The sequence below is a fragment of the Lonchura striata genome, chromosome 2 (genome assembly GCF_050655825.1).
Source record: "Lonchura striata isolate lonStrDom1 chromosome 2, ASM5065582v1, whole genome shotgun sequence".
Taxonomy (NCBI): Eukaryota; Metazoa; Chordata; class Aves; order Passeriformes; family Estrildidae; genus Lonchura; species Lonchura striata.
The window spans coordinates 34,378,921-34,396,843 of NC_140704.1; the positions used below are offsets into that span (position 1 = coordinate 34,378,921).

The 17,923-nt window shown below is 43.9% G+C and overlaps 1 protein-coding gene across 2 annotated transcripts in view; it reads right to left on the reverse strand.

Annotated features, from left to right (window-relative positions):
- Positions 1-14,379, reverse strand: part of JAZF1 (JAZF zinc finger 1) — a 187,541-nt gene extending 173,162 nt beyond the window's left edge. Inside the window, exons 1-2 of one of the 2 annotated variants that reach the window (XM_085568524.1) lie at positions 14,084-14,379; positions 12,058-12,137 (exon numbers count right to left, since the gene is read on the reverse strand). In XM_085568524.1, coding sequence (XP_085424650.1) covers positions 12,058-12,106 — 49 coding nt within the window. In that variant the 5' untranslated portion in view covers positions 12,107-12,137; positions 14,084-14,379. The remainder of the gene's footprint in view (positions 1-12,057; positions 12,138-14,083) is intronic. The other variant, XM_021538191.4, reaches the window with a different exon arrangement.
- Between the last annotated feature and the right edge of the window lie 3,544 nt (positions 14,380-17,923).

Sequence of the window (17,923 nt, forward strand, 5' to 3'; positions counted from 1 at the left end):
AACAAATCACCAAGATACGCATGTTCTTAAACACAATCTCCAGTGTAGAAACAGCTCTGTGCTCTCCTCTGTGCCATCTACAGACACAGCATCTGAGAAGGAAGGATGGAGTTGCCTCCACTCAGATCTATCTCTTGCTACCACATCTTCTCTTTCCTCAGGTCATCAGGTGGGAAGTGCTGCCAGGCTGTTTAGTCTGCAAAAGTATTACACATTAGTACTATAGATCAGTTTTGTTGTACTAAACCATAAATGTGCAATTATAAAAAGCAAGGACCAAAATGAGACACCACAGCAGACCACCAGTTTTCAGAAGGTGAAGAGGTCAGCACTTCCTAAATATCAACCCCCCTACAAAAGTATTTATGATGATCATGCAAAACTAGGATACATATTGTCATCCCCCAATTCACTAATTTTTCCTCTCAAAGTAAATAAAACTGTGCATCGACAGACACATGGGAGTGTCACAAACAGAGCAACATAACAATTGCACTTTGCTTAGGGATGGACAGCCCTGCAATCATCGACACAACCAGAGGCACCAAACCGTGCTGGTGTCTCAGCATCAGCTGCTCTCTCTTGCCCATATGATGTCTCACCATGAGGTATCACACGGGCAAGCTGTTTTTCATGGAACTTGCAGGGATACATGCTCAAGTAGAAGTAAGTTCTGCCCACATAAACTTGTATTGCTACGGACACAATTACTCAGTAGCTCTTTTGTTTGCAGGAATCCTTTTCCTCATCCTACCACACAATCATGATACCACACCAACTAGTAGACAGCAATGAGAGAGGAGGACTGTGAGGCTTCAGCTTTATCTTCCTAGTAATCAACAACATATGTTATTCCACTGCACTGCAAGGACACAGAGAGAAAGCAGCTCCTCTGCCATGGTGTAAGACATTGCAGGATTCAAAATACGTAACACAGAACAGTTCAATATGTTTTCAAATGGGGGCTTGTCTCAGATACTTGTGAAGTAAAAATCTGTCTTGCAAAGGAATCCAAATCAGGTTTGTATCTACCCAAATTCAAGAGTGAAACCTTCTGGCAATGGTCTTAATGCTTATATTCTGCTCTTCATAAAATGTCAGGAGGATAAAAAACCACAGACCAAACTCAAAACAATAGATTTGCTTTCTTCAATGCTTATCATCAGCCCTGCCCACTGGACTCTAAAAACTGCCACTGTGCAAAGATGTTCGATTGCTTAACACCAGAGGTTCAAAGGTGGGAAACTTCAGTGGAGTCACAGTGAGGAAATCAGAGCAAGTCCACATGAACAGACTGCCTCCCAAACAAGCTGTCATTAACAAGTCTGTTCTACTAAGCTACCTACCCACAACAAGGTAGAAAGCAACCAAAGGGTATCCAGAAAGGAAGACCTTTATGATCTTGACAAGAAAGGTGATCTACTGTGCAATCACTGGTAAGAGAAATGGCAGGAAAAAATAAATAAAAAGAAAAGAAAAAAAAGAAAAAGGCAAAAAGTCAGTTCTGTTACAATAGCAATAAAATAATGTTTGTTTAGGAAGGATGGGCTACCAGCCCAACATTTTAACAAATCCCAGGACTCCAAAAAGGGTGGCTTTAGAACTGAGCTTAAGAGAAAGGCTACACTATTCCTGGAAGAACAGGAAGAGGATATGACATATCTGAGAAGGTGATTGCTTACTTACTAGAGGTGCTTCAGCACACACATTCAGTAACAGAACCACTCGTTTGGACTAAGCATTCAGTGCTCAGTATCCTGAGCAGGAAAGCTAAGCAAAAGAATTCAGCTCTCAGATATGTAAAGCTCTGCTTCAAAATGAAAATATAGAGGGAAGTTATCCACATCTAGATCATTAATGTAGCTCTTAAGGAACATGATCTACACAAAATGACTCAAAAATCAGCAGTGTGACAGGTCATCTGCAAGGAGGGAAATTCAAAAGAGGTACTGAGGTAGCTTGAAAACGCAACTACAATAACCCATAGAATTGAACTGGTATCAACGATGTATTTAGTAATATAATCAAGAAAAGTTTTCAGGATAAATTAGATAAGGACTTTGTAGGCAATGAACTAAGGATACTTAAAACATCCATTAAGAACTCTGAAGCTCATCAAGTACATGCCTCAAGCAGATTGCCTGAACAGCCCCAAGCATTCAACCTCAAAGTGAGTAAGGAGAAAGAGAGTGGCCTGCATACCTGCTCGAGAATTAGACATGTATCTGCCCAGCAAGAAAAAAATGTGGTTTCTTTTCAGGCAGGTAACTGTCCAGCCTACGAGATTCAAAAAACCCAACCGAGACCTCATTTTAGAAAGCAGACTCATTTGTTTTTCACAAACTCCTTTTCTCCCTTCCTTCAATTCCAGACTTTTTCATCTTTACTCCTTGCTATACTCTGCTTCTTTATCTTCTCAGGCAGCTTCTGTATTTATCTGGTTAATACAGAGGCCTGAAAAACACAAGTACATTATATCCTACTATGCCTATGTTCAGTGCCCTGTTCCTAAGCTATACCTGTTCTACAGAGCACCAAAAATAAATAAATTAGAACAATCAGTATTCAGAGGAAAAGAATGCTTTGAGACTTTACAGGATGAAGCGGTTCAGTGGTTCCAGAAGTGAAAAGCAGCAGCCGTGAGAAAGGCTCCAATCAACAACTCACCAGTGGAGCAACAGGACAAGAGAACAGAACAAACAGTCAGAAGGTGAGCAGCAGGTGACCACAGACACCGGATGGAGATTTTTAAACTTTGGGTTTTTTTAAGCAGTAACAAAACAGTAGGCAATTTCTGAATTCCCTACAAAGCCTAAATCAGGTACCCACCAACTCTACCACAGAATGCACATGTAACACCTTTCTGGATGGGTACATTTCTATGCAAAGGCTAAACCATTTCGGTGCACTAAGCACCGGTCTGGGGTCTGTGTGTACGTATAGCAGCTAAAAACTGCTGGAGCAGAGCGTCCCCCATGTAGGATTTATAACCCCTTTCCTTAAACCACCAGTCAGGGCTTGACAGGTAAGCAGAAGTGTCAGGTGACAAGAGCAGTTGAATAGCAGTATAGAACCGAGATGTAAATGTCCAAACTTTGTTCCACAGCAAAACACAGACAAAAACCCAATTAATTCCAAACCTGGATTTATATAATATTTCTTCAATCATGAAAGGATGAACAATCCCTCAAAAGTGTCTTCCTAAAGTATGGATACTGGAAGGTTTCGGTTTTTAATTCCTACCTCTGCAATTTACTGTCATGTATCAATTACCCAAAATGGAACTAGTATGTGGGCTCTTCCCAATCTCCTCTCTTTCAGTTCTCTCTTCTCCCAACTACCTGCAGCTCTGCAGGCTGCAAGAAAGAATAACCTGATCTTCAATTACAATTAATATTTTTAAATTACATGCAGAAAGATTAGCATGAATTATTGTTCCTAATTATCGATATAGCAAGTCTAATGGCAGACAATGAGTGTGTAATAAATTTTAAATTATTACAACACACAAGCTGACAATACTTTTTGAGAGCTGTATACTCAATTCTGTGCTACGGTTCTAGTCACACAACACCATAGAGGTTATGAGCAAATACTAACAGGCTTTCAATATGTATGCACACCTGCTACTACAGAACAAGCAATTGCAAAACTGTGTGTTTGGGCTCAATCTTGAATTCATGAGGTATCAACTGTTTTTAGTAGCCACTTACACCATTGCGGGCAAAACTCCAATCCTTTCCATTATTAAGGGGCTGTGCTTTGTGAGGCAGAGCAAAGGGATTTGGTTTCCAAACACAGATGTTATGGTTCCTATATAGGCAGGGTCAGAGAAAAGGCATTCCCTAATTTCCAGAATGTTTGGTGGTAGTAAGCAATCCTGTGGCTGGAACACTGTGCCATTAGCAGGAACACAAGGGTTCACTAACTGTACACCTACTACATTTCTGAGGTCAGTGGGATCAAGTAGAAGTAGGGTGACAATGCTATAGGAACTGCACTTCCTATTTAAAAAAAGAAACAGAGAAAGAAGTCAGGTCACCGCTGAGAAAAAAAAAATGCAGCTATCAATTAATGCAGTGTATCTTTAGAACATTCATTAAGTTTATGAATGCATGTCATTTTTATTGTATTTTTTTCCATATTTGAAATGCATTTGAGGGCATATATACAATTCAGATCAGGAAGAGCAGATATAGAGTCTCTTGCTCATCTCTTTCACAATGATTTCTAACTCAGAGTTATGAAAATGGCTGCAGAAGTCAAATTCTTCAGGTAAAAGCTGCTCAAAGGCTTTTTTTTTTTTTTTAGATTTCATTAAAATCCAACCACTTGATATTAAAATACAAGAGTGCAACCAAAAATATCCACAGAAAGTAGCAGCAACAAATTCCTTTTCCCCATCCTGTGCATTCAATTATTGTTACATACCTGAACAAGCTCTTGGTATTTACCCTGGCTCTGGAAGCAGGTTGAGCAAGCCACTAAACCTCCCTGGCATATAACTATGTCCCAGCTCACAGTATCCAATACAGACTTTATCTCTCCACTCAATCTGGTCTAAAGAGAGCCCTGGGTAACTGCCCCATGGTAACTGTCAGCAAAGATGAAATATTTGCTTTGTTCTGATGGCAGGCTCTTCACAATCACCTAAAAAAAGAAATTAAAAAAAAAAAAAAAGCTTCCAGGAAGAAAGGGCTTATTCTGGATACATTAAATGAAAACACTAGGCATAGGTAGCTAAATCTCTAGATAGCTGTCCTAAGACAGAGACCAAAGTCTGGAAGCCCTGTCAAGAATGGCTGCTGGAGATAAAACATGAGGACTGATACAGCTATAGTGTCAGCATTTCTCATCTATAAGAGAGTATTTAATCAATTTCTGAGATTTTCTATGATAAAAATAAAATACAGTTATTACCAATGCTATGACTGTGTAGCATAGGAGTTCTACAGCAAAAAGTCCTAAATCACAACTAGAAAGCCTCTCTGAAGTAGAGGAAGTGCTCATAATGAGCCCAGGAAAATGAAGACACCCTAGAGAAGTGCTGCAAAATAGAAGTACATACAAAAAACTCTATGTAACATTATCTTCCCACCCTCCTCACTCACCAGACCACTACCTTGCCTCATGGAGCACAGAGCACTTCTAACTACAGTAAGGATCACAGTCTTCTGAGTTCCTCCCTGAAAGGATCTGCAACCATGGATTTTATTTTTAACACATTTAAACTTTCCTTTTTCCTCCAAATATCACAGTAGGTACAAGAAATTTTTAGTGAATTTGTTACCATCAGCTGCCAGATCCATGGCATTCTGCATTTGATGAATAACCCTCAGCCTAGGCACACAGAGCAGTATACTTCTGAGCCTCTCCCCCTTCCTGCGCTGCCACTGCTGTGGAAATTTTTCACTCCCCTTCCACAAATCCATCTTCTTCACGTTAACATACTTATGAAAGTATGGGGTTTTCCTTAGTGGTTTTTCACACATCTTTCTCCATAATCTACTCTATGCAAAAATAAAGAAGTTAAGACAATGAAAACTTGATTCCTCAGGAGAAAGGCTCTGCAGATACCCCCAGAGCTTAACAGGATAAACTGAAAAGCTTCTTGGTCCCTAACTGAAATATAGATGAGTATGTGCATGATACATTGTTATTTTCTGCATCAAAATTCAGATCTTGCCAACTATCACATCACCGATTTAACCCAGTATAACCATCAGGTAGCAGACTCTCCTCAACAGCAAGTTACAGAAGGTGTAACACTTCTCCAAAATATTGCTACAAAACCAGGTAAACTTCAAGGGCTTCCCTAAAAGTTTGTAATCAGATTTACTTGCATCAATGTCAGTTTTTTGATCTGAAGACAAAGGAACAAAGGGTAGGCTTCAGTAATCTGGTATGCAGCTTTCACCTGGCAGCAGGCAAACATATCAAGTCTACACGAAGCCTTTCAATGAATTTAGAGGTCACTTCCACAGCACTGATACACACACTCTGATGAACATCCACAGCAGGATTACATCACCATAAATGACTGAAATAATTAAATAGCATTGTTTTCAACACTGAATGTCCCTAAGGGGCTGAGTTAACATTCACATATCTCATAGCAGTGAAACTGGATCTCTTGCATCCTATATGTACTACCTCCCTGTTTCAGGGCTATGACTTCTATTGGGAAAATTCTCAGAAAGTAAGATAGCGACTACATTACACACTGCTGGAGAAACAGGTGATACTCCTTTCCACTTCGTATTTAGAGGTTCAGATCTTATTCACTGAGTATTTGCTATCTGTCAAAATACCATAGTGGGGAGAAAAATAATTACCATAAGGAACTAAGACATTTGTAGCTTACTCAAGCTTTACAAAGTACTTGAGGCAGGTATCTCAGAGTGTCCCAATATTCTCTAAAACTATAAAAACATTCTGTTGGACCAGTTTCAGCAATGTCAGTATCTCAAAATGAAAGTGTTCAGCTTTTTGCAAAAAAAAAAAATTTATCTGAAATGAAACTGCAGAGTAGTAATATACTCCACCCTGTGGACTTAGGAGAGACAAGTGCAGTGTCATTGGCATCTCTGGTGAAGAAATCCATTCCCCTTGTTTATCACAGCACAAAGTTAAGAATGAGCCTTGTAAGAATTCAGGGAAAACAAATATTAATAGCCAGGGAAAAAGTCATTAACCCATAAACTGGAATATTTTTTTCTATTCTACAGCTCTGAATATTGGTCCATCATCTTGTAACTAAAGCATAATAAACCGTATTTACTCTCCCAAAGCATTTCTTTAAGTCTCAAGATAGAATTAGACACTGGGTAATAGGAATTGGTTGTTTAATTTTTAATGTGAAGTTATTCACCGAGACAGTCCTTTAAAACCAAGGACCCTTCATTGTTAAACACAACTGATTTATCAAATCAATTCTCTAAATGTCGCCATTTCAAATTAACAGTAAAATCTTTGTCTCTGCCTTTCTCAAAATGAACAGAGCAGCTATTTTCTTAGATGGTTATCACCCAAATTTTGAATAACTGGTGCTTACTAGAGATAAATAAAATTATTTCTCAGTGAAAAACTGCTTATTCAGGATAAATAATTATAAATAAAGGAAAAAGTAAGAGATTCACGAGCAACATAAAATGTACACTGCAAGCAGCTGGCCTGTAGTGATTCCTTCTTCTGCATTAAAGTATTCTGCAGCTTGACACAAAATATTGCTGATTACTTGTTTGCATTTGCATTATATCCTAGAAGAGGAAGGAATGGTAGGTAAGACTGTCTCAGATTGAATCAATGTTTCTTCATCTTCTGGCATCACCCCTTCCTCAAATTAATTTTTACTATACTATTATTATTACTTTTTTATACTATTTAATATTCCTCAAGAAAAGATGAAGCGAAAAAAAGATAATTTGACTGCCAGACACCTGATTATTTTACAGTTCTCATAAGAACTAGAGATTAGCTATGAAAACATCCTCTCAAAGCCTGAAGTGTAGACATGATAATCACTATACATTTTGCCACAAAGGTAAATACGTCCGATACAAGTGAAGTGCAATGCCACTGCTAGAAGTTACCTGATGTTACTTCAGGTTTTCATTTTCCAGCTCTTTTGTAGACCTGCTGGCATACAAGAAGAACAATCCCTGCCAGTCATATGGATACAGCAATGCCATAGGCCTCACCCAAAGCCACTCCAGCAAGCAGAGGAAAAAGGAAAGATCCCTATCAGCTTTATGTGAGACCTTCAGACTTAAAAATGAAAAATCAGTTTGCAGCATGTTCACAGATGTTTGCTTTCAGTCCTTCCTTCCCAGAAAATATATGACTCAGGCTTTACACCATCAAACACTTTAGATCTTATCCTCCATGTACTTGGTAACCTCAGAGTAAGAAAAAATTTCATGCCACAGAAGTATGAAAAAATTATGTTTTAGTCTAAGTTTAATGACAATTCCATTTTCCTCCATAGAATTAATATATTCTAGAATTTGTTACAAGAGTCACATTTTATCACAATCTATATTCAAACCCAAAGAGCAAAATAAGCCATACTTGTAAATGCAAAATTATCCAAAAACCTGCTCTGCTAAGATTACATGTGAGGGAAAACAGTGCTGATTAGATCTTTTGGTCAAAAAAAAAGACTTTATTTGATAGAAATGCATCCCTGAGATAGAAGGGCCTTCCTCACTATACCAACTTGCAAAGCAAATAACCAACATCCTTGGAAAACAGATCCTTCCACATCACTGTGAAATGCATTTTAAATAAGAAACAAAAACTCCAGTTGCAGAAGTACTGGGCAGAGGATGAACTTTAGCTAAATGTAGCCGTAAACTGCTTTTCATGAACAATAATTAGTACTCCCGCTGAGGTAAATGCACGTATTTGTTTATTTTGCAAGGGAACACATTCATGCATATTACTGGCACCTAAGTATGCGTCTGTCATCTGATTTTCAGATGCTGATGAGAGCACTCCATGTACCTAGCTGCCACATCACTCCTGGTGTAGAAAGCCTTAGGCTGAGATCTCCCACCTTTTCAAAACAGCTGGCCTCAACTCCAAATGTTAAATAACACACTGAGCAAATGCTAAGAGAAAGTTACATGACGGCAGGACTTAGACTATGTTCACACTCTTGTGAAGATCTCAGCTTGAAGTGAACACAACCTGTCACACAGACAGGTTTTCCAGGCCTTGTGTAGATGCTGGTGCATAGCCCCTCATCCTCATCAGCTGCATCTTCTTATGCTTGTTTTACACAACATGCAGTCAGCTCCAATATAGAAGATGCCACCTCGGTCAGACTGCACTTCATCCAAGTCTGGGCGACACAGCAGCAGAAAGCAAAGCCCACCACATTTTAGCAACACCAAATGATATTTTAGCATGTGCTCACAGCCAGAGTATCATTCAACACCTGTAACTATCAAGGTGAGAACACCACACTTATTAGCATGCCTGAGAAAATATTGAAAGTAACAACTTTAAGAAAGCTACATTCACTCAGCCAATGGCTTATCCAGCTACTTGAGCTCTTTGCTGGGGAATCTGGCCCCTTGACTGCATAATATTAAGAACTTAACTCACTAAAGGCAGCAGATGTCAAAGCTACCACCAGACATGGAAATTCCTAAGACTCTTTCTCCCTCCATATGACCTGAACTTTCCAGATGGGTAGTATTTTATATGGAAGGTTTTGTTCTGTCTTCTGCAATTATTCTTTTATGGAGGAAGTTTTATTTTTCTTTCTAATCTTACCACTTACAAAAGCAGCTGCCTCTGCTCTCACAGCAGGTCCTGTTCTGTTGCAGGACCCATCCTAGTACTTGGGAATTAGTCAAGCTTGATGAAAAGCTCCCAGTTCCAACAGCAACACTATAAAAATACTCCTCTGAAAGCTGTCCAGCACTGGGACTTCTTGCAAAGCTATAATGAATGTTCAGAAACAGCTGATCACCTTTTTTTGTGCAATTACTGCAAAAGTAGATGGTAATTTTTTCCTCCCTTCAAATTCTAGTAGTTTCAGTGAAATACAATTATCAAACTTTTATAGGTAAGAGTGTCATCAGATTTATGTTTTGTATCTCTTTCTATCCACTCTTTCACCTCTTCTAGCCCACCATCACATGTTTGGATACTCATTCATTTACATCTATTTCCTCAATGCTTGATGAGCCTCAGGAGAAGCATGATTGCTCCTATCAACCAAAGATGTACACAGGCACATACACTGTGTCAGCATTTACCATGAGCCAAGTGGCCACATAATGCCTCATACAAACAGCAACCTCATCTGATTTTAAAGTATTTTACTACAAATACCATGCAAAAATTAAAATAAATAAATGCTGTCAAATTCTGATGAAGAGATTCAGTCTAAATATTGGTCCTTCAGCATCAGAGTAAACTTCATTTTAGCAACTAAGGAGCTACCTGACTCCACTCTAAAGAGTGCAGTTTAACTGCAGATAGACTGAGGGAGAAACAAATTGGAGGAAATTCTATGAACAGCTCAAAATGCCCCAGAAGAGTAAAGTATATTTTCAGACACACTCTGTGGAAGCAGCTGTGCTGGTCCCAACATCATAGCTGAAGACACTACGGGACTGCAGAAATACAATGAAGTTTGCCATGCTGTCACAGCTGAGTATTTGGCAGTTCAGAATTGGTGGGTTTGGGGGTCTTTTTGCTCCTCTCTTGATATTACTGAGGGGAGTTGAGTCCATTCCATTTGACAGTCTGAATCTGGCTAATTGTAGTATATTTGGCCTTTTTCTCATGGGCTAGGGATGTCAGAAAAGTCAACCAAACTACCTGCAAGGGGTCAGAGCAGACAAAACTGAGAGGCAGGGAGACAGCCTAGCAAGGCAGGCCAAAAGCCCCCCTGCTCAGCACACTTGCAGAGAAGGTAACGGCACTTCAGGTTGCTTGGACAACGTGCTTGTAGAAAAAGCTGACAGAGAAGCATTTACAAATCAGCAGTTTTAAATCAACATCCATTTCCAGCTGTGAGCCACAGAAAATGTGAACACACTGTTTAGTAGTATTGCTACAGACTGCAGAATACAGTCTCATTGCAGAGGACACCAGCAGGGCCTGATCTGCCTTATGAAAGACCCCAGAGCAGTGTTTCTGAGTGAGCCGAATTCTTCACAAGTTTTTGATCTAAAATGCAAAACCCAAAAAGCAGTTATGTGTTGATGCACACACAGCACCACCTCAGAGTTGAATACTTCATCCAATGGCCGTAACTCTCCCAGATGATATGCACTGATACTTTTTCAAGTAACCACTAACTTCCACCACCACTGTACAGTAAATGATTTCATTTAAAATGATTATTCATTAGTTTTATAAGCAAAAAAATCAGCTGCAGGGTTGCTCAGAAATGCCTCCAGAATACCACAGCAGTGTTTCACAGAATGACAGGACTGGTAAGACTGGAAGGGACTACAGTGGGTCATCTTAAGCAGGGTCATCCTAGAGCACATGGCACAGGATTGCATCCAGATGTTTCCTGAGTATCTCCAGTGAGGGACACTCCACAATCACTCCAGGCAACTTGTTCCAGTGAGTAGGTTCCCACATGATAAAGAAGTACTTCCTCAGGTTCAGGTGAAAATTCTGGTGCATCATTTTCTTCCCACTATCTCTTTTCCTATTTCCTTATGCTAAGCTGAGTTTTTTGCCAAAGGCTGACCAAAAAAAAAACCAAAACAAAAACCTCCCTTGATTAAATGTTTGTTTCCACTTTTCAGATACACAGTACAGCTCTGAGAAACAACCACAGTCCTATGAGTGCTCCACTGACGATGTGAACGATTAACCCATCCCGTGAGACATGGCAGAGCAGCAGCACTGCAGCAGCCAGCCCACCTAGAGCCTGTGCCGTATACACCTCCCCACACACAGCTGTTTGCAGCATCAAGTTTGTTACCTGCGCTGAAACACTGTCTGCCCAGCCATCACCCACTTCAGTTTAAACTAATAATGCAATATAACTCAATCAAGTTTTCTTTATTCCTGTAGCACATGCTGAATGTCCAAAGCAATCTATTTTTATGTGGCATGTTACTCTTTGCTCCATATACCAAAAAATACAGTCAATTTTTATAGCAACACATTTCAGTGCACATTTGTAGGCCTGTATGACGGCAAAAGCTGGACACTGTTTGCATTATCTTCCTGAAAAAGTAATTCCAACATAAGCTCCTCTTCAGACATTCAGTCCTTTATTTCCCAGTTGCTTTCAGAGAGGTTAATCACCTTTTGGCTGAGCACTTAACTTGGCGAGTTTTCATAGATTATCATCCTTTAGGCTGTGATAGGAGTTCCTTGAACACACCAAACCCCAGAGTTGAAGCTTCACATGGGAACTTCAGTGTCACTGGTTCAACTCCCTACTGACTTTCTCAGTCTCTCATACAGGTAATATAACATTGCCACATCCTCTATTCACAAGCAGGTGAAGTTCAACCTGCTGTCATGTAGAGGTGAAACATTACAAATAAAGCATGAACAACTTTGTCATACCCCAGCAGTTTGTACTCAAATCGGCAGCTTCTGTTTGCAGAGCTTCCATTTGCAGAGCCTCAGGTCTATGTCCTGGAAGCCTTGGCAAAAGACATACTCTATTAAACGTGTGCATGCACAATCCATAGCTCTCTTTGAAATAAGGTAAAATTAATGAATGCTGGCTATAGCATTAAATACAAAATTAATTATTTTTAAATTACAGTATTTCAACATAAAGTTCCCTTCTGTGTGAAGAAGTCTCAGAACTGCTGATCGGGACTCAAACAGCAATGCACAGACCACGTGCGCAGGGCTGTATCTTGTCTGACACACTGTGGGCTGTGGCACCTAAGGGCTGATAATCCACTCAAGAGGCGCATAAAATGACTTATGAGCTTTCATTTTGGGGAACTATTTCCTGTAAGCTTTTCTGGTGTAATGTGATGGCACGGTCTAAGAAAAGCTAAGGATACGAGATTAAAAAAACCCCGACAATAGCACAATGGTATACCTGCACAATGTCGAGTCATAAATTATACAGTTTTGTGGTATGTGGTTTTGTTACCTCATACTAGGTATCGTGGTAATTATGAGAACCACACCTTTCATCTTGCTGACCTTTAACGCTACATTAACGTAACGTTACATTCGCAATTTGAGCTTCAGTGATTTTTCAGGTATTCAGGCAGGCTTATTAAAACTTCAATAAACTGAAATGCATGCTACCTTCAACGTTTTGTAGCAGCACTATTTCTTCATACTTCTAGCTAAACACTCAGTCCCCTAGGTACTTGAAACTTCTGTATTTTTTAAAACTTAAGTCTGAGTCAAAGAAGTACCTCGTTTTTTGATAGTTTAAGCGCTGTATTTTACTAACAAAAAGAGAAAGTCGGGAAGATGCAGACGGGAAGCAAGCAGCGCAGCAGCCAAAGCAGCACACCTGCCGAGGCGGGGAGGCGGCGGTGCCGCGCCCGGCTGCGGACGAGATGCTGCTGCCGGCAGACCTTGCGCTCCAGCACGCCCGAGGCCCGGCCGGGCGCGGGCAGGCCGGTCCCGCCGGAGAGGGCTGAGGGAAAGTTGGCGCCCGCGGCCGGCCGGGAGCCGCGCCGCCCCCTCCTCCCTTGGGCGCCGCCCGCGCCGCCGAGGGGCGGCCCCGGCGCCCCTGCGCACGCTCCCGCCCGCCGCCCATGAGGCGCCCGCGCCGGGAAGGCACTGACGAGTCATCGCCCCGCCGCGTCCCCGCCCCCGCGGCCCTGGCGGGACGGGCGGCGGAGCGGAGCACGGGGCGGCGGCTGCGGCGGGAGCCCGCAGGTGCTGCTCCGGCGCGGCCGGGCCTGGGCTCTGCGGTTCAGGGCGGCGGGTCCTACCCGGCGCGGCCGCCTTCTCCTCCCGCCCGCCCGCCCGGCCCCGGGGGCTGCGCCGGCCCCGCCGCCGGGCGCTCCCTCCACGCCCACCGCGCCGCCGACCCCGGGCTCCTGCACGCCGGTGCCTCTCCACCGAGAGGCTCCTCCCGCGCTGCGGCGGCCGGAGCGCGACCCGCGCTCCCCGCCACACCTAGCAACGGCGCTGACAGGACGCAGTGTCGGCGGCGGGAGGAGGAGGAGGAGGAAGCGGAATGGCTGCCGCGGCGGCGGCTCCCTCCCTCCCCGGAGCCCTGACAGCCAGAGCCGGGGCGGAAGCAGCAGGCGGCGTGCTGTGCCCGTCCTCCTCCCTCCTCCTCCACCGCCTCCTCCTCCGGGCTCCTGCGCTCCCTCCTGCCAATGCAAACTAACTCCCCCTCGCCAGGGCCGGCGGGCTGCACGCCTCCCCCGCACCCACCCATGCCGCCGCGCCGCACGCCGCCACCTCCCCGAAGAGCGCTCCACGTCGCCCGCAGGACCCGCTCCTGCCACTCCACGCCCGCCGACCCTCCTCCCCCGGCGGCCGCCGCGCCCCGGCTCCCGCTGCACCTTGTGCCCCCCACCCCGCCCCGCGCCGCCGCCGCACACGCGGCCCCCGCGCACCCCGCCCGCCCTGCCCCAGCCGCGGCCCCGCGGGCACTCACCGATGTGGTTGTCCTCGATGTGCTCGATGAGCTCTGCCAGGGTTGGGAAGTGGAGCCCGCAGCCCCCGAACCTGCAGGCGTTAGAGAAGAAGGAGGCGGCGGCGATGCCTGTCATGGTGTTACATCGAGATCCCCCTGCGGTGCCTGCTCTGCCAGGGCCGGCGGCGGCAGGGCGGGGAGAGGCGGGGGCAGGGGGGGAACGGGACGGAGAGAGAGATGGGGAGCGAGAGAGAGGGTGGGGGTGGGGAGGAGGAGGTGGCGGCGGCGGCGGCAGCAGCAGCGTCGGGAGCGGCGGAGGGGAGGGACGGGCTGGGTGGGGGGAGATGAGGCAGCCGCAGCTGGGAGGAGGGACCAGCGCGGCTCTGTAACAGCTGTGCTGCCCCGGCGGCGGCCGCCGGCGGCGGGAGGAGCAGGGCACCCGCGCCGCCCTCCGCCGCCGGGGGACACCGCGCCGCCTCGTCCGGCTCCGCGCGGGGCCGGGGGGAGCGGGGAGAACTTTCCCTCTCAGCCTCTCGGAGGCAGCGGCGGGGCTGGGGTCTGCTCCTGCGGCCGGCGGGGCGAGAGGAGATGCTCCGGGGTCGTTGCTGGGGCCGGGAAGGTGGCGCCCGCCCCGGAGGGCTCACCCACCGCCGGGAGTTGGCTCCTAACGCGGCCGTCACCTCCACCCTGCCGGGGCGGGGAGCAACCAGCCCTCGCCGAGGTCGCTAAACTGATGGGCGGTCGTTCTTTCCCCAAGGGGGGGCGAGGCCGCCGAACACAACCTTCACCTGCTCGGCGTCGAGCCGCAGGCCCCGGGCACCTGCTGGGAGTACCGCGGTGCCCCCGGCACCGGGTGGGCTACGGTCTCCCTTCCCCCGGAGCTGGGGTGTGAGACTGCGGCCGTGGGGAGAAAAGTTAAACAGGAGTCGCACACACATCGCTCCCAAATCCTATTTTGTCTCCAGAAAGCTATTCAGCAGAGAGGCTGACTGATTAATTGATTTTAATGAAGGTCTCCCTAGGCTCAAATTCGCAGACAGCTTTATTTAAAATTAAAAGAAAAGAAAAAAAAAAGAAAACAGATCGCTTGTCAGGAAGGCTCTCCTTCCCCCCTCCCCCCTTCTTCTGTTTTATATTAATATTTTTTCTATAATTGCAAGAGTCTACAACATTGTTAATAGTTTTGAGCAAAAGTGGGGCTAAAAAAAGTCTCAGAATCTGCATGAGACTGAATTGTATGGACACAAGTGGTTCTGCTGATCCTGCTGACAGATTACAGTCCCAAGGTGTTATCTCTGTAAAATCAACCGTGTGCACAAGAATAAGCCTAGCCCTTGCATATCTTGTTACCTGTATTGCAGATAAGGATGTTCTCAATGTTGCTGTGGGAGACAAAGAATAGCAAATCCTAAAAATGCAGTAGAATGGTTAGTGAATGAAAAAAATTAGTGTTTGTCTATTTCCTTAAAGGATGAAAACTCTTGGAGCTAGTTCCTAGTATCCTATATACCAGAGAACCCATCATTTGTGTTGAGAAAACAAGCTTTATCTTGCATTTTATTGTAGTAATTTTCTTAGGTGTTCACTATAATATTTTTGTGATGTTTTGCCCTCATCCAGTTGTATTTTTCTAGATGTATAAACCCACTCATTTTAGTTTGCATCAAAGCAAAGACAAAGCCTTTCCAGAAAAATACCATGTGGAGAGAAAACACTCCATCCAAGCTGGAGTTTGTAAATGGAGTTCTCATAGCCATGAGATGCTGAAACATAGAACTATTACACTTAAAAAAATAATAGTAGCATGGACACATAATAGTCCACAGTATGTTTTTAAGGTTCACTGTGGTCAACATATAGTTTAGAAGGTTGGAAGACTGCTGTTTTGAAGCATCTCATGGAAAGAAATAAATCTTTTGAATAATACAGAGGCACATCTGTCATTCGGTCCACCTGTTTCAAGCCTAGCTACTTTACATTTTACTATTTTTCTAATTTCTCCACTGTCTTTCTGGTGTAAGCAAAGGAATTTGTTCACTGTGAGTTGACTCAATGAAGGAGGAGTTTTTCCCATCTAAGATGGTCATTCTGGAAACTCATGCCACACAAGCTGCTGTCATGAATAATACCACTAAGTCAGGTTTGTGGAAGTGCCCTTGTAACCAAGACATAAACAAACAAATAGTGAATGTGGAAGAGAAGGGAAAAGGGAAGATAAGCATCTTCCCCAATAAATTGCAAGTTTAGAGACTAATTGTAGAATCAAACACCTAGGCCTTTTAAATGTACAAGTAAACATTGTCTTGGTGCCATTTACCAGCATAATTCAAATAGAAAGTTTCTAAGGCAGTAAATCAAGATTAATCAGAATGAGTATTAAATATAAGAATTTCACATGGCTAATCTAACAAGGTCAACAAATTTGTGGTTTAGTCTGTTATGAAACAAAATTGTGATGGATATTGTGTTGTTATCAAAAACTTTTAATAGCTATTAACAAAGACATTGGTCACCTACAAAGAAATCAAAGTACGTCTGTAATGACTGACAAGTAATAAACATTATGGTTAACCACCTGCTAGTAACATACAATGTAATGATTGCTTTCTGATGTGTGAACTTGTCCAGTTACCTGCAGGTCTCTTTTCATTAATTGTTTGCTAAACTCTCAGGAATTTTGTGGCCCTTTGAGGTAGAGAGAGAGCTTAACTCTTGCAGCAGCCAAGAAGAGCTGGAAAGCCAGGGTGTCCCATAGGGATTCCATTCATTATCTTTTGATGAAATGACTTCTATTCCATAGGGACTGTTTTTGTACATATTCAACTTTGATGGCTTCAGTAGAAGTTAGAATAATTAAACCACTTCATATGTTGTTTATGTTGTTTCCTATGATTTAAAAACTTGGAACACTCTCCCTATTTTTCCATACTAGAAGGTATTTCTTCCCTACACAATAAAGGAGTTTCTGCCCCTGGTTTTGATGTCCAGGCTCATGACAGACAGGCATGAACAGACACAGTGAAGAATGCCCCCAAAATTAACTCTTCCCATCACTGATTTACTGTTGTCATCATGTTACCATCTATGTATTACAGACAAAATTCATTATGTCCTGATAATAAGTGGTGCTTGTACAAAGAACACCCACTCTTCCTCATGTATTTGTTGTTTTTCTCTAATACCTGGGAGGTGGAGTAATTTTACCAAACTTCTTATCAGAAGTTTATCTGATCCAGTATGTTTTGAAGTTCTTTATTATGAATGATCACAGTGTGAAGAGTGTTGTTCGTCACGGGTCAGTGTTGGGACTGGCACTGTCTGACGTCTTTGTTGGCAACAAGGGCAGTGGGATTGAGGGCACCTTCAGCAAGTTTGCCAATGACACACTGGAGGGAAAGTTCACCAGCTAGAGGGACCTTGACAGGCTTGGGAGGTGGGCCTGTGCATTCCTGAGGGAGGCCAGCAAGGCCAAGTGCAAGGTTCTGCATATGGATCAGGGAGATGCCAGGCACAGATACAGTCTAGGGAGAGATTGGATTGCAAACAGCCCTGCTGAGAAGGACTTGAGAGTGTTGGTGGATGAGAAATCTGACATGACCTGGCAAGGTGCACTTCATCCCAGAAAACCAAACTTGTCCTGGGCTGCATCCTGCGTGGAGACCCCACGGGTTGATTCTCTGTCTTTACTCTGCTCTCATGTCCTTGCCTGGAGGACTGCATCCAGCTCTGGAACCCACAACATAAGAAGGATGTAGACCTGTTGGAACAAGTGCAGAAGAAGGCCACAAAGATGGTCAGAGGGCTGGAGCACCTCTCCTTTGAAGTTAAGCTGGAAGTTGGGGCAGTGCAGCCTGGAGAAGA